General features: G+C 38.3%; 1 protein-coding gene across 5 annotated transcripts in view; it reads right to left on the bottom strand.

The window, feature by feature from the left end:
* Positions 1–560: 560 nt before the first annotated feature.
* The window catches only part of mre11a (MRE11 homolog A, double strand break repair nuclease), a 177,044-nt gene continuing 164,596 nt past the window's right edge, over positions 561–13,008 (bottom strand). For all 5 annotated transcript variants that reach the window (XM_059964624.1, XM_059964626.1, XM_059964622.1 and 2 more), the window contains 2 exons: positions 9,576–9,666; positions 561–1,016 (listed from right to left, as the gene is read on the bottom strand). In XM_059964624.1, coding sequence (XP_059820607.1) covers positions 963–1,016; positions 9,576–9,666 — 145 coding nt within the window. In that variant the 3' untranslated portion in view covers positions 561–962. The remainder of the gene's footprint in view (positions 1,017–9,575; positions 9,667–13,008) is intronic.

Genomic DNA, 13,008 nt, shown 5'->3' on the forward strand with positions numbered 1-13,008 from the left:
AGTAAGCCCACCATGAATGGTAGAGAAGGGTCAAAATATGAAACTACTTTTACTTGCTTTGTTACTTCCACCTCCAGAACACTCCGCCAGTCTGGCACTGATGTAGAGAGAGGAATTACGAAAGTCTTTTCAGAAAATATTTATAAAATCTGATTTTTTTATACAATTTTCTTATGCCAATTATTTCTTACCCAAAACTTCGCAGTTAAAACATTTTTACATGGTTAGTCTTTCATTCAATCAAAAGTACAGTCAGAAAATTAACAGCCTTTGACACAACTATTTATAGTGTATTCAACAACTCAAGCCAACTTTCAACAGATTAATTGTTAACACAATTCACATCTTAATAGTGCATTTTTAAACCAATTACTTTTTACCCAAAAAAAATCAGGTTAAGTAAATAACATTTTGTACTAAATGACGCAAGATGATCAATATTTCTATTTCAAAACAAAAGTAAAGATAATGCATGTATAATTCCAAACAAGGGGCTATTAATATATATGAAAGGTTAAGTAATGAATGGAAGAGAGAAACAGGCCTTTATCACACAAATCTTATTGCAATATTATTTTAATTGCATCAGTAATTTATATTTGATTATTCATTGCAGATCCACTGGACACTGACGAGATATTTTTTAATTGACAGATAATCCAATTAGTTATAACAAAATTTCAGGGTAGCTGGAGACTATTTTAGAAGCATTATGCTGAAGCTTTCAAATAATAGACTTCTTACAAAGATTGATTCAGAGTGGATCAGATTTCTTAAACAATATACATTCGTATGTAGCTCACAAAAAAGTATTCATATCTAATACTGTGCATCAACATATAAATGATAGGTGTTTTTAAATTTTAAAACCTGTTTAAACATTGTTACAAGAACAATGATACTGAATCAAATTCCTGACAATCCAGAATGTAAACGGCAGCACAATCCAGAGGATTGACAAGTTATCTGTTGCCTCTTCTTGAGCTTGTAGAACTTTTAAAGGGATCGTATTCGTCCTGGGTACAAACATAATGCATTGATAAAATTAGTCTCACTTTTTAGAAACCTGTACAATCAGAAATTGTAATCAGTTAATAGCTGTGTGATAGCCAGAGTTTGAAATCAAAATGTATTAAATATCTATATCTTAAAGAGACAATTTAAACACTGTGGTCATGCATGGTGCATGGTCAGTCAAAAGGTAGATAAGCTATAACATCACTTCATGGAAAAAACTGAATGTGCTCTAAAACAATAAAAACAGGTAGTGAGGAAGCGGCAAGGTGCTGAGATAAGACAGTCTCTTTTCATCAACATTGCTGTTTCAGCTAACTCAATTTATTCACAGCAAGTTAACTACAGGCACAAATTTCCCACACACTCAGAAGTTTGATTAAGCCTATTAAAAGAACAAAATTTATAAATCATTGTAGAAATATATTATTTAGTTTCAACAACTTCTAAATTATATAACTTTAAGGGATAGCTTGAAATTAACAGTATCACCCTATGACTGAAACATTTCTTCATGTGGCTTCAAATAACATTTTTTCAATTTTGGTACTATGCCACTACAATTTGCATTTATGTCACGCTTTAATATAGAATATTTAAAAATCTGAGGTTTTCACAGGAGCAAGCAAAACCGCAAAGCTGAAGGAGAATAGATTGGAATTAAATGACAAACCTTGATCAAATAGATCGATTCTAAACAGGGCTTAATGCCAGAAATAACATCCATTTATACTATCTGTTGCATTTGTAGATGTCCCAAAGTACACCATGATTGATTAAACATTTTTCAGATGCCGTTGCTTATACTGCCAAATGTACTAAAGCTCCACAAGGGATGACAACATTGAACAACCATGATTTTATAGAAATAGCACAGTGGAAACATTCGGAGGAATGTTATTTAGCATTTCAACTAAAAGAAAGAATCACTTAAAGTAATAATTTTGTTAATCCATGAGTCTGAATTCTGCACCTGGGTCTCAGGTGTGGGTACAGAAGATAAAGAACAGGAAAATCATTCAGGCTGTAGTAATGGACCAGTGGACAAATAACAACCTCCCCACCTACACTGCAAGTAAAAATTACTTCTGAGGTAATGCTTGGGGAGAGAAGAGGATCATTTCCCCTTGTCTGGGAAGGAAAACCTATACCTTTCCTCTCATGCTGTGTCTGAATCAGTATTCAGGAAACATATTTCCCCCCTCTGGATCATTGTTAAAATTCATTCTCTCTGTTCACCAACCCTCATAGGTTAGCTGCATTTAAGTAGTCTACACAGAGCTCTGTTTCCCTCCCCCGTTTGCAGATTTGTAACCAATGCAGAAATACTTGAGGCTCATTGTCCATGAAACGCAGCAGTACTGCGCAGCTCACTCAATTGTAAGTCTCTGCAGAGAGTGGTGTGGACAGCCCAGTACTTCTGTAGTTGTTAACTTCCCATGATTCAGGACTTTTACAAAGACAGGTGTGAAAAAAGGGCCCGAAGGATCACTGGGGACCCGAGTCACCCCAACCACAAACAGTTCCAGCTGCTACCATCCCGGGAAACGGTACTGCAGCATAAAAGCCAGGACCAACAGGCTCCGGGACAGCTTCTTCCACCAGGCCATCAGACTGATTAACTCATGCTGATTTGAGTGTATTTCTATGCTACACTGACTGTTCTATTTATTATAAATTACTATGATTGCATATTTAGATAGAGGCGCAACCTAAAGATTTTTACTCTTCATGTATGTGAAGGATGTAAGAAATAAAGTCAATCCATTTCAATTCAGCCCTTGCTAAACTAGTATTAAATATTTCTAGATTGGAATTGTAAAGTGATCCTGAAACAAACTTAAGAGCCCAAAAGATAATTGGTGACAAATGATGCAAAAATGTCTTCTCGTCCAGGCTAGCTTAAAATTAATGAAAACTACTACATACATTTAATCCATCAAACTCACATACAAAAACTTAATTGATAAAAAGATCCAACCACATTCATGGAGGTTTCTCTCAAGGCACTGCCTCAAATTAATCAGTCTAACATTGAGTCTAAATGTTGTGTTAAGTGTAAACACTGGACCCGCCATATAACAAGACTAAATGTGATACTCTTCCAAATCTATTTCAAATATAGTACAGAAATACAAATAGTATTACAAATAGTAAATATAAAAGTACAGCTGCAAGCAATAGTTTGCACACTCAATTAAAAATGCACTGTAAGTATACAAGTTTATGATATACATTAAATAACAAGATAAAACAGTGGAAGGCACATGCCAAGTATCAAAACAGAATTAGTAGTCTCTATGGTTAAAAAGAAGTTAGTTTTCATTAAATGACACCATGAGTCAGTTATCTCACTCCATATTCTTAGGCAAAGAGTAAATTAATGACTGACTGAACTGTTCTCTTATTTTACAATGACACACAGTTAACAGGAATGTAATTATTCAGGAATTGTAATGACACAACAATTTGTTCCAGGCTAACATTCTCAATTCCATATATTTAATTAAGCCTGGCTTTGTTTGTTGTTAAGTATAATTTACAGTTTATCGAACCTTGAGCCTTGAAATGGAGTTTTCTTTCATATTAAAGTTAAGAAACTGAAGTAAGACTCATTTATAAATTTAATAGGATATAGGTGCAGAAATTTGTGTCACTTATCAAACTGGCATCTTTTATTAATGTAACAACATCAGTCATCTTATTCCTTATTCACATGCTGGAGGAAATCCAGTCACAACTCACTAATTCCCTCGCAGCATAAGATTATTAAAAAGCTGCTCCTGAGGGCAGGGAAACAAAAAAAAAATCAATGTTAAATCTGAAAAAAAAATAGATGTGTCACTCAAAACATCATAGTTGTGACCAGTGATCCAAATCAGAAGGTTGTGAATGGCAAGTCCTGCTCCAGATACTTGAGCACAGATTTGCGCTGACACTTCATTGCAGCACTGAGGGAGTGCTGCACTGTTAGAAGTACAACCTTTGAATTGGACTTCAAAACAAGATCCCACATGGCTCAAACTTAAATGTTACATACACAATGGAACTACGTTAAAGTGGAGCACAGGAGAATTCCCCAGAGTTGCTGTGATAGGAGATTCTAATTTCCCAAATATTGATTGGCATCTCCCTGGAGCAAGGGTTTAGATGGGGTGGAGTTTGTTAGGTGTGTTCAGGAAGGTTTCTTAACACAATATGTAGATAAGCCTACAAAAGGAGAGACTGTGCTTGATCTGGTATTGGGAAATGAACCTGGTCAGTTGTGAGATCTCTCAGTGGGAGGGCTTAAATTCGGAACAGATGTTCTCAGGGAAAAGTACAGAAGAAATATGGCAAATGTTCAAGGGATTTTTGTGTGGAGTTCTGCATAGCTACGTTCTAATGAGACAGGGAAGCTATGGTAGGGTACAGGTACCGTGGTGTACAAAGGCTGTAATAAATCTAGTCAAGAAGAAAAGTTTACAAAAGGTTCAGAGAGCTAGGTAATGTTAGAGATCTAGAGGATTATAAGGCTAACAGGAAGGAGCTTAAAAAGGAAATCAGAAGAGCCAGAAGGGGCCACGGGAAGACCTTGGCGGACAGGATTAAGGAAAACACCAAGGCATTCTCCAAGTATGTGAAGAACAAGAGGATAAGACGTGAAAGAATAGGACCTATCAAGTGTGACAGTGGGAAAGTATGCATGGAACTGGAGGAAATAGCAGAGGTATTTAATGAATATTTTACTTCAGTATTCACTGTGGAAAAGGATCTTGGTGATTGTAGTGATGACTTGCAGCAGACTGAACAGCTTGAGCATGTAGATATTAAGAAAAAGGATGTGCTGGAGCTTTTGGAAAGCATCAAGTTGGATAAGTGGCTGGGATTGAATGAGATGTACACCAGGCTACTGTGGGAGGCAAGGGAGGAGATTGCTGAGCCTCTGGCGATGAACTTTGCATTATCAGTGGGAATGGTAGAGGTTCCGGAGGATTGGACAGTTGTGGACATTGTTCCCTTATTCAAGAAAGGGAGTAGAGATAGCCCAGGAAATTATAGACCAGTGAGTCTTAATTCAGTGGTTGCTAAGTTGATGGAGAAGATCCTGATAGGCAGGATTTATGAACATTTGGAAAGGAATAATATGATTACGAATAGTCAGCATGGCTTTGTCAAAGGCAGGTCATGCCTTATGAAGTTGATTGAATTTTTTGAGGCTGTGGCTAAACACATTGACGAAGGAAGAGCATCAGATGTAGCGTATATGGATTTCAGCATGGCATTTGATAAGGTACCCCATCGAATGCTTATTGAGAAAGTAAGGAGGCATAGGATCCAAGGGGACATTGCTTTGTGGATCCAGAACTGGCTTGCCCACAGAAGGCAAAGAGTGGTTGTAGACAGGTCATATTTTGCATGGAGGTCAATAACCAGTGGTGTGCCTCAGGGATCTGTTCTGGAACACTTACTGTTTGTGATTTTTATAAATGACCTGGATGAGGAAGTGGAGGGATGGGTTAGTAAGTTTGCTGATGACAAAAAGGTTGGAGCTGTTGTGGATAGTGTGGAGGGCTGTCAGAGGTTACAGTGAGACATTGATAGGATGCAAATCTGGGCTGAAAAGTGGCAGATGGAATTTAACTGAGATAAGTGTGAAGTGGTTCATATCGGTAGGTCAGAATATAGTATTAATGGTAAGACTCTTGGCAGTGTGGAGGATCAGACGGATCTTGGGGTCCGAGTCAATAGGACACTCAAAACAGCTGCGCAGGTTGATTTTGTGGTTAAGAAGGCATATGGTGTATTGGTCTTCATCAATCGTGGAATTGAATTTAGGAGCCGAGAGGTAATGTTGCAGCTGTATAGGACCCTGGTCAGACCCTGCTTGGAGTACTGTGCTCAGTTCTGGTCGCCTCACTACAGGAAGGATGTGGAAGCCATAGAAAGGGTGCAGGGGAGACTTACAAGGATGTTGCCTGGATTGGGGAGCATGCCTTATGAGAATAGGTTGAGTGAACTCGGCCTTTTCTCTTTGGAGTGACGGTGGATGAGGGGTGACCCGATAGAGGTGTATAAGATGATGAGAGGCATTGATCGCGTGGATAGTCAGAGGTTTTTTCCCAGGGTTGAAATGGCTACCACAAGCAGACACAGGTTTAAGGTGCTTGGGAGGAGGTACAGAGGAGATGTCAGGGGTAAGTTTTTTTATGCAGAGAGTGGTGAGTGCATGGAATGGGCTGCCAACAATGGTGGTGGAGGCAGATATGATAGGGTCTTTTAAGGGACTTTTGGATAGGTACATGGAACTTAGAAAAATAGAGGGCTATGGGTAAGCCGAGCAATTTCTAAAGTAGGGACATTTTCGGCAGGTTTAGTAGGTTTTCTATTTCTATAAAAGACTATTCTTCAGGGAATGGAGCAGGGGAAAAGAAAAAGGGGCAGACAGAGGGGAAAATGGGCAGACAACATTGCAGAGTGGACCGGAGGGAGCTCTGCTGCAATCCAGGCACTTGCCCACTACCGTGAGAGATGGAGGCAACTGGTTTAGCCCTCATCTGTACAGCGCCCCCATGGCCCAGGCCGGTTATGGGATTCAAAACTGTAATGTGACGCAACCATAAAATTATTTCAATTGACTGCAGCCAAGGATCCTTTTAAATGGCACAGAAGCTACCTCATGTTTGTGATACAATTAAAAACTAGTAACAGATCCTGCCCAGATTAAGCCAGGGTTCTGTTCCCGATACATGCTTGTACCTCAGTTTGTAGAAATGAAAGGAACAGAAGTATAATGTGGAAGAGGGTCAAATAAAATTTGTGGCCGAAGTACGAGCCGGATTAGGAAGAGCTGGTGCCAGCCAGCTTCAGTGGCTGACTCGCGTGGGTGAGTGAGTCTTCTTGGTGCTCTCAACTCTGTTTGGATCAGTCGTCGCAGCTCAGGGGTTGGGTGAGTGGGCAAAGAAGACATGCAGAAATGTCTACTTCCACCCAACAGAAGACACCTGCAGCCATGCAAATCCATGCCTATCCATCCTGCTAGTTTCCCAAACAGTTGCTCGCATGGATGGACTGTCTAAAAATCAGGCAGAAGAAAAACGGTGGACCCACGTACAGAGGGCTCCCCAAGAGTTCGCAACTTCCAGATGGTCAAAGGCCAATCGGATTTGTCACCCAGAAAAATATCTATCAAAATGACCACCCAGCCTAAATTCCAAATGCCTACGTATCCAGGGTAAATGAAAGCTTCCGTTTTCCATGTCATTACTTCTTTCTTATTTTTGAATTGAATGGGACACCAGCACAGTGACAGTGTGGACATACGTCCCTATCGAAGGAGGTGTAAGGCACTCCTTCCCTCCACTAGCCAGCAGGTCACCCTTGGGCAAGCTGCTCAGCCCCTCCAATCGGGGTCAGGTGAAACCGTGGAAGCAGCTGGTGCATATCACAAGTCCTGGTAATGTGACCACTGACTCCAGGCAGACAACCTCTGAAGAGTATTAATAATGGTTGGAGTCATCCTTCTTGTAAAGACACTGCCCAGAAGCCGGTAATGGCAAACCATTTCTGTAGAAAGATTTGCCAACAATCATAGTCATGGATAGATCATGATTGCCTGTGTCATCTGGCACAGCACATAATGATATATAACCATAATTCTGTGCTGAATTTGGCTGAGAAAAGCTACTTCTGTTACCTTAATGCACTGGTTCAACCCTTCAGGATATCCCAAAATATTTCACAGACAATTAGTTACATAATTAATATCTGTTTTTCAGATGGGAAAAGAAAGTCAGCTTTCATACAGGAAAAATCTAAAGTAGCAAAGGAGATGAATTTGCCAATTAATCTGGTGTAGGACTGGATAAAGAGCAAAAACTGTCCAGAATAAAAGGGAACCTGCAGAAATCTGACCTAGAATACTTCATATCCACCCAATTAGGCAACCAAAACCTCAAATTAAGGCCTCATTTAAAAGTTAAATATTGTAACAATGCAACCATGAGTATACTTTCCAAGTAATTTATTCAATTAAACAACCAACTTGTGTGACAACTTGAGATAAAATGTACTGTTACATTTTAAAGTTAAATGATTCTTCAGCGACTTGCAAAGTTACATATGCTTAGCAGTAACTCAAATTATAGGTGAAGGAATCCTTGATCAACAATTTGCCTCTGTATGTCAATTTATATTAACCCACCCCCACCACATTCCACCAACTTCTGCAGATTCGACTTCACAATCATGTGCCAGTTCCAATTGACCTTCAAAAATAGTTTGTAGGATATGGGAGGAAAATTAGACCAGAGGGAACTCACACTGCCACAGAACGTGCCACCTTCACACTAAGGTCAACACTGAGCCTCGGCCACTAGAGCTGAAGGAAAGCAGCAAAAGCAACTGAGCCACACTGCCATCCCATCAGAACTGGGAGAGTGAAAACAAAAGCAAGCTAGTTTCACGTTGCTATAGGAGGAGGGTAGGACAGGATGAAGGGAATATTTCTGACAGGATGGTTGTTATGATTAGGTGCCACATACAAGGCCACCTGGCTGCTAAGATCAATGAGAGCAGTTGGAGAGAGAGAAATCAAATAAAGCCAGATATAAAAGCAGTGAATTGCTCATCTGTTGCAGAGAGTTAAAACACAAAAGGAAAATGCCGAATATGCCACTTGCTATCTCACCTCTTGGCTTAATGTTTATAGATTTGCTTTTAAGAATGTTTTTTTAAATTATCTGGATTCCTTTCCATTGCTTTAAATGCCCTGATCATCTGAAACACTTAAACATTGTAAAGATATTTATACAGCAATAAATTGCCGAAGAGGTATCAGGACAGTTCAGGAACAGGGTATCATGACTGCTTACCTGAGACCTAACTGCTTCTGTGGAACAACTTCTTTGTTAAGCTTCAGGGATGAATGGTCCCACAGAACCAGAAAAATAAATCAAGCATGAACCAATTCCATGGCTTCAGTCTTCCCAATAGTTAGATAGGGGAGAATTCTATTCATGCAGGGCTGCCATACGCAATGTAGCAATCAGAGATTGTGGCCGGATTGAGAGTGACATTGGTCAGTTAAGAGTTTTTTTTTTATTGGCTAGTGTCATCAACAGCCAGGATGTGAAGTTGAAATAGGAGAGCGCCAAGGCCAGAGACAGACACTACTAACTATCAAACGGATGGAACCAGGCAAAACAGAACTAGCCAGCTGAGTGACAGGCTTCGGACCACAATGACATCAACTGTATCAAAGCCAGCACACAAACTGAAAACAAAGCTTTACCACAATCACACTGAATGACTTCTGCAGCTTTGATAACAAACAGGAACCTACTTGGAAATATTCAAATATAAAAGTTGAAGGAAATATGGATTTAAGGATGGATTTAGGGGATTGAAAGAGAGGCTGGAGACAGGTCAGTGGTTTAGAAGCTAAAGGAAACAGCAGTGTATTTGAGGTTTTGAAAATGGAAAGCAATTACTGCAAAATGGATGAGGAAGGTTGAAAACAAAAAAGGCACAAAAGGAAACCATTATCTTGGTTAGTTTACAAAGAAGAAAGATAAATTTACCTCATCATCGTCTTCATCATCACAAAAATTTACTCCTTTAGAAAAGCTTTGTGGGCCTCTCTTACTGAAAGATTCTGACGTACTTGAAGTCCTTTACAAATGAAATAAGAACACTAATCAGCAATTGCATTTAGTTTCCTTACCATTTACCATTTCCTTACCAAGGAGACTATGTTGAAACCCAAATAAGACCAGGGTTTGAATGTTTTTGTTTTAATGCATAAACCTAACAGTTAATACTGTATACTCGCGATAAATGTACATCATGCAGACTTTACATTAAAAAGATTACTGCTTATGGCTATCAGAACATGAAGCTAATTGCTCAGTAGTCTGCATCTATCTGTAGGATACACTGATCATAACTTGATTTTTGAAAGAAAGCTGCAGGAGTAACAGCATGGGCAGAACTGCAATAAGAAACAAGTTATGTGCATTTACGTCAAACTGAACAAAATGTAAAAATAGAAATTCCCAGCTACCTTTTCCTCTTAAGTCAGAGGTTCTGACAAAATAGTCCATGTGCCATTCTCTCATTTTATTTTCATTAGCTAGCCCAGTTCCCGTGAATGAAATACAAGGGCTGTTTTTTTAATTAATTTTTTTAATGAGTTTTTACAATGTGACAAAACAAAATAATATAAAAGAGGTTTATACAGTGCAAAACAAACATATCAGAAGTACAGTTCATAACAAGAAAAACACCCATAGAAGAATCGTATAAAGTCAGTTACCACCCCACCCTCCCACTACCCAACTCCAAGCCAACCTTATGAAATATAAAAAAGTTAATCAGAACTATATCATCACAGAGCTGTATTTATAAATAGAAGGTATATTGCCTACTACCTAATCTATAGTATGTTTACACATTTAAAAAAAACGTTTAACCATAAGAAGCTGGTAGTAAGGGACTTAAATGCAAATGGAAAAAAGGGAGGAATGCACCCTTAATCTGAACGGGAATTATGAAAATATTCAAGAAAAGGTCCCCACACCTTTTGGAACTTTATGTCTGAAATAAGAAGTGAATAATGAATCTTTTCAAGGTCTAAGCAGGACATAATATTTCTAAGCCACTGAGCATGAGTGGGTGGGGCAGCTTCTCTCTACCTAAGAAGGACTGCACCTCTGGCCAAAAGAGAGGCGAAAGACAATGTACGATGCTTAGTTGGAGTCAGATGCATGTCAACTTCTCCCAAAGTACCGAAAAGAGCAATCAGAGGGTTAGGTTCCAAAAAGCAAGTATATAAGATAAAGTTAAAAAAAAAATCTATCCAGAATTTCTCCAAGCTAGGAAAAGCCCAATACATATGAATAAGTGAGGCCTCGCCCCCTTTACATTTATCACAACAGGGACCAATATCAGGATAGAACCGCGACAATTAAGTTTTAGACGTATGAGCCCTGTGTACTACTTTGAACTGTAAAAGGCAGTGGTGAGCACATAGAGAAGTTGGATTGACTGACTTGAGAAATGAATCCCAAACCTCGTCGGACAAAGAAAAATTTAAATCATGCTCCCAGGCAGTTTTAATTTTGTCGTTAACATATCTCAGATAGTAGAAATTAAACCTTTACTCAATGGATTCATACAAAGAAACAAATCCACATTTTTAATGGATACCTCAGGAAAATTTTATATTAAACGGTTGATAAAATGTCTAATTTGGAGCTATCTAAAGAAATATGTGTTAGGTAGGTCACATTTTACACACAATTGTTCAAAAGTTGTCAAGTGCTTATCTATGGAAAGATCTTCAAAGTACCTAATGCCCTTTCTATGCCAGTCTAGAAATGTTAAATCCTGCATAAAAGGCTGAAAAAGATAATTATGTAGAATAGGTGTAGAGAGAGAAACCATGAAGCCCATTATATTTTCTGAACTGAGCCCATATTCTCAGAGTTAACAATTGATTTAGGCAGATGGCAAGGAACTGTGGATCCCAGAAATGGAGATGGAGAGATTCGTATTAGAGTTCAGATCCATTGCCACTCATATTGGGCAGTCAGACTGATTATAAAAGTAAGACCAAAAGATACGACAACGTATATTGGCTACCCAGTAATATAAACGAAAATTAGGCAAGGCCATACCACCTACCCTTTTAGGTTTTTGAAGATCAGCTTCATTTAGTCTGGGAAGTTTGCCCTTCCATAGATAGGCCAAAATAATAGAATCTAATGAATCATAAAAAGCTTTAGAAATAAAAATTGGTAAAGATTGAAGAAAGTATAAAAATTTAGGAAGGATATACATTTTAACAACATTAATTCGACCTATCAAAGACATGGACAAGGGTGACCACTGTGCTAAACTCTGTTTTGTATGATTTAAAAGATTAGTGAAGCTTTCTCCAAAAAGACAGTTATAATTTCTTGCTACTGTAATGCCAAGGTAAGTAAATTGATTATTTACTACTTTAAAAGGGAGGTTATAAAATTCTAGTAATTATGCTTCTCTATTTATTGGAAAAAGTTCAGTCTTAAGTAAATTAAGTTTGTATCTAGAAAGTCGGCTAAATTTGTTAAGGTGTGAAAACACTGGGGATTAGGAGGTAGTTGGGTTTGATAGAAAAAGATCATCAGCATACAGAGAGACTTTGTGCTCAAACCCCCTCCCCTCCAAATATCCGTCAATTCAGCACAACTTCGAAATGCAATTGGCAATGGCCCTGTAACCAAATCGGAAAGTAAGGGACTTAAAGACACTCTTACCGGGTGCCACGTTTAAGAATAAAAGGTTGGAATTGCTAAGAATTAGTCAAGGCAAAAAAAGTGAGGTGTGAATATAACAACTTAATCCACGTAATAAAACTTTGTCCAAAATCAAACTTTTCTAAAACCGCAAAAAGATAATTCCACTCCACACGATCAAACACTTTCTCCGCATCTAGAGAAATGACATATTCAGGAATCCCAGCTGAAGGTGAGTGTAAGATATTAAATAGACGTCGTATATTAAAAAAGGGAGACGATTTTTAATAAAACTAGTTTGGTCTTCAGAAATAATTAAAGGAAGAATATTCTCCAATCTATGGGCCAAAACTTCAGCCAAAATTTTAACATCAACATTTAGAAAAGAAATCAGCCGGCACAAGGAACACTCTATTGAATCTTTACCTTTTTTTTCGCTAGAAGTATGATACATGCCTCATTAAATGATGCTGGTAATTTACCATGTTTAAACGAGTCAGCTAAAACTAACATTAGTTGAGGCAAAAGCAGTGAGGGAAATGATTTATAGAATTCTGCAGAGAATCCATCAGGTCCAGGAGATCTACCAGACTACAGTTCAGAAATAGCTGATGATATTTCCTCTAGTGATAATGGTTCATTCAATTCTGCTTTAAGATCAGGAGAAAGCGTAGGAATGTTTAAACTATTTAAAAAATGGTCGACAGAAATATTATCATTTAGGGATTCAGAAGTA

This window comes from Hypanus sabinus, chromosome 3, assembly GCF_030144855.1.
Source record: "Hypanus sabinus isolate sHypSab1 chromosome 3, sHypSab1.hap1, whole genome shotgun sequence".
Classification (NCBI taxonomy): domain Eukaryota; kingdom Metazoa; phylum Chordata; class Chondrichthyes; order Myliobatiformes; family Dasyatidae; genus Hypanus; species Hypanus sabinus.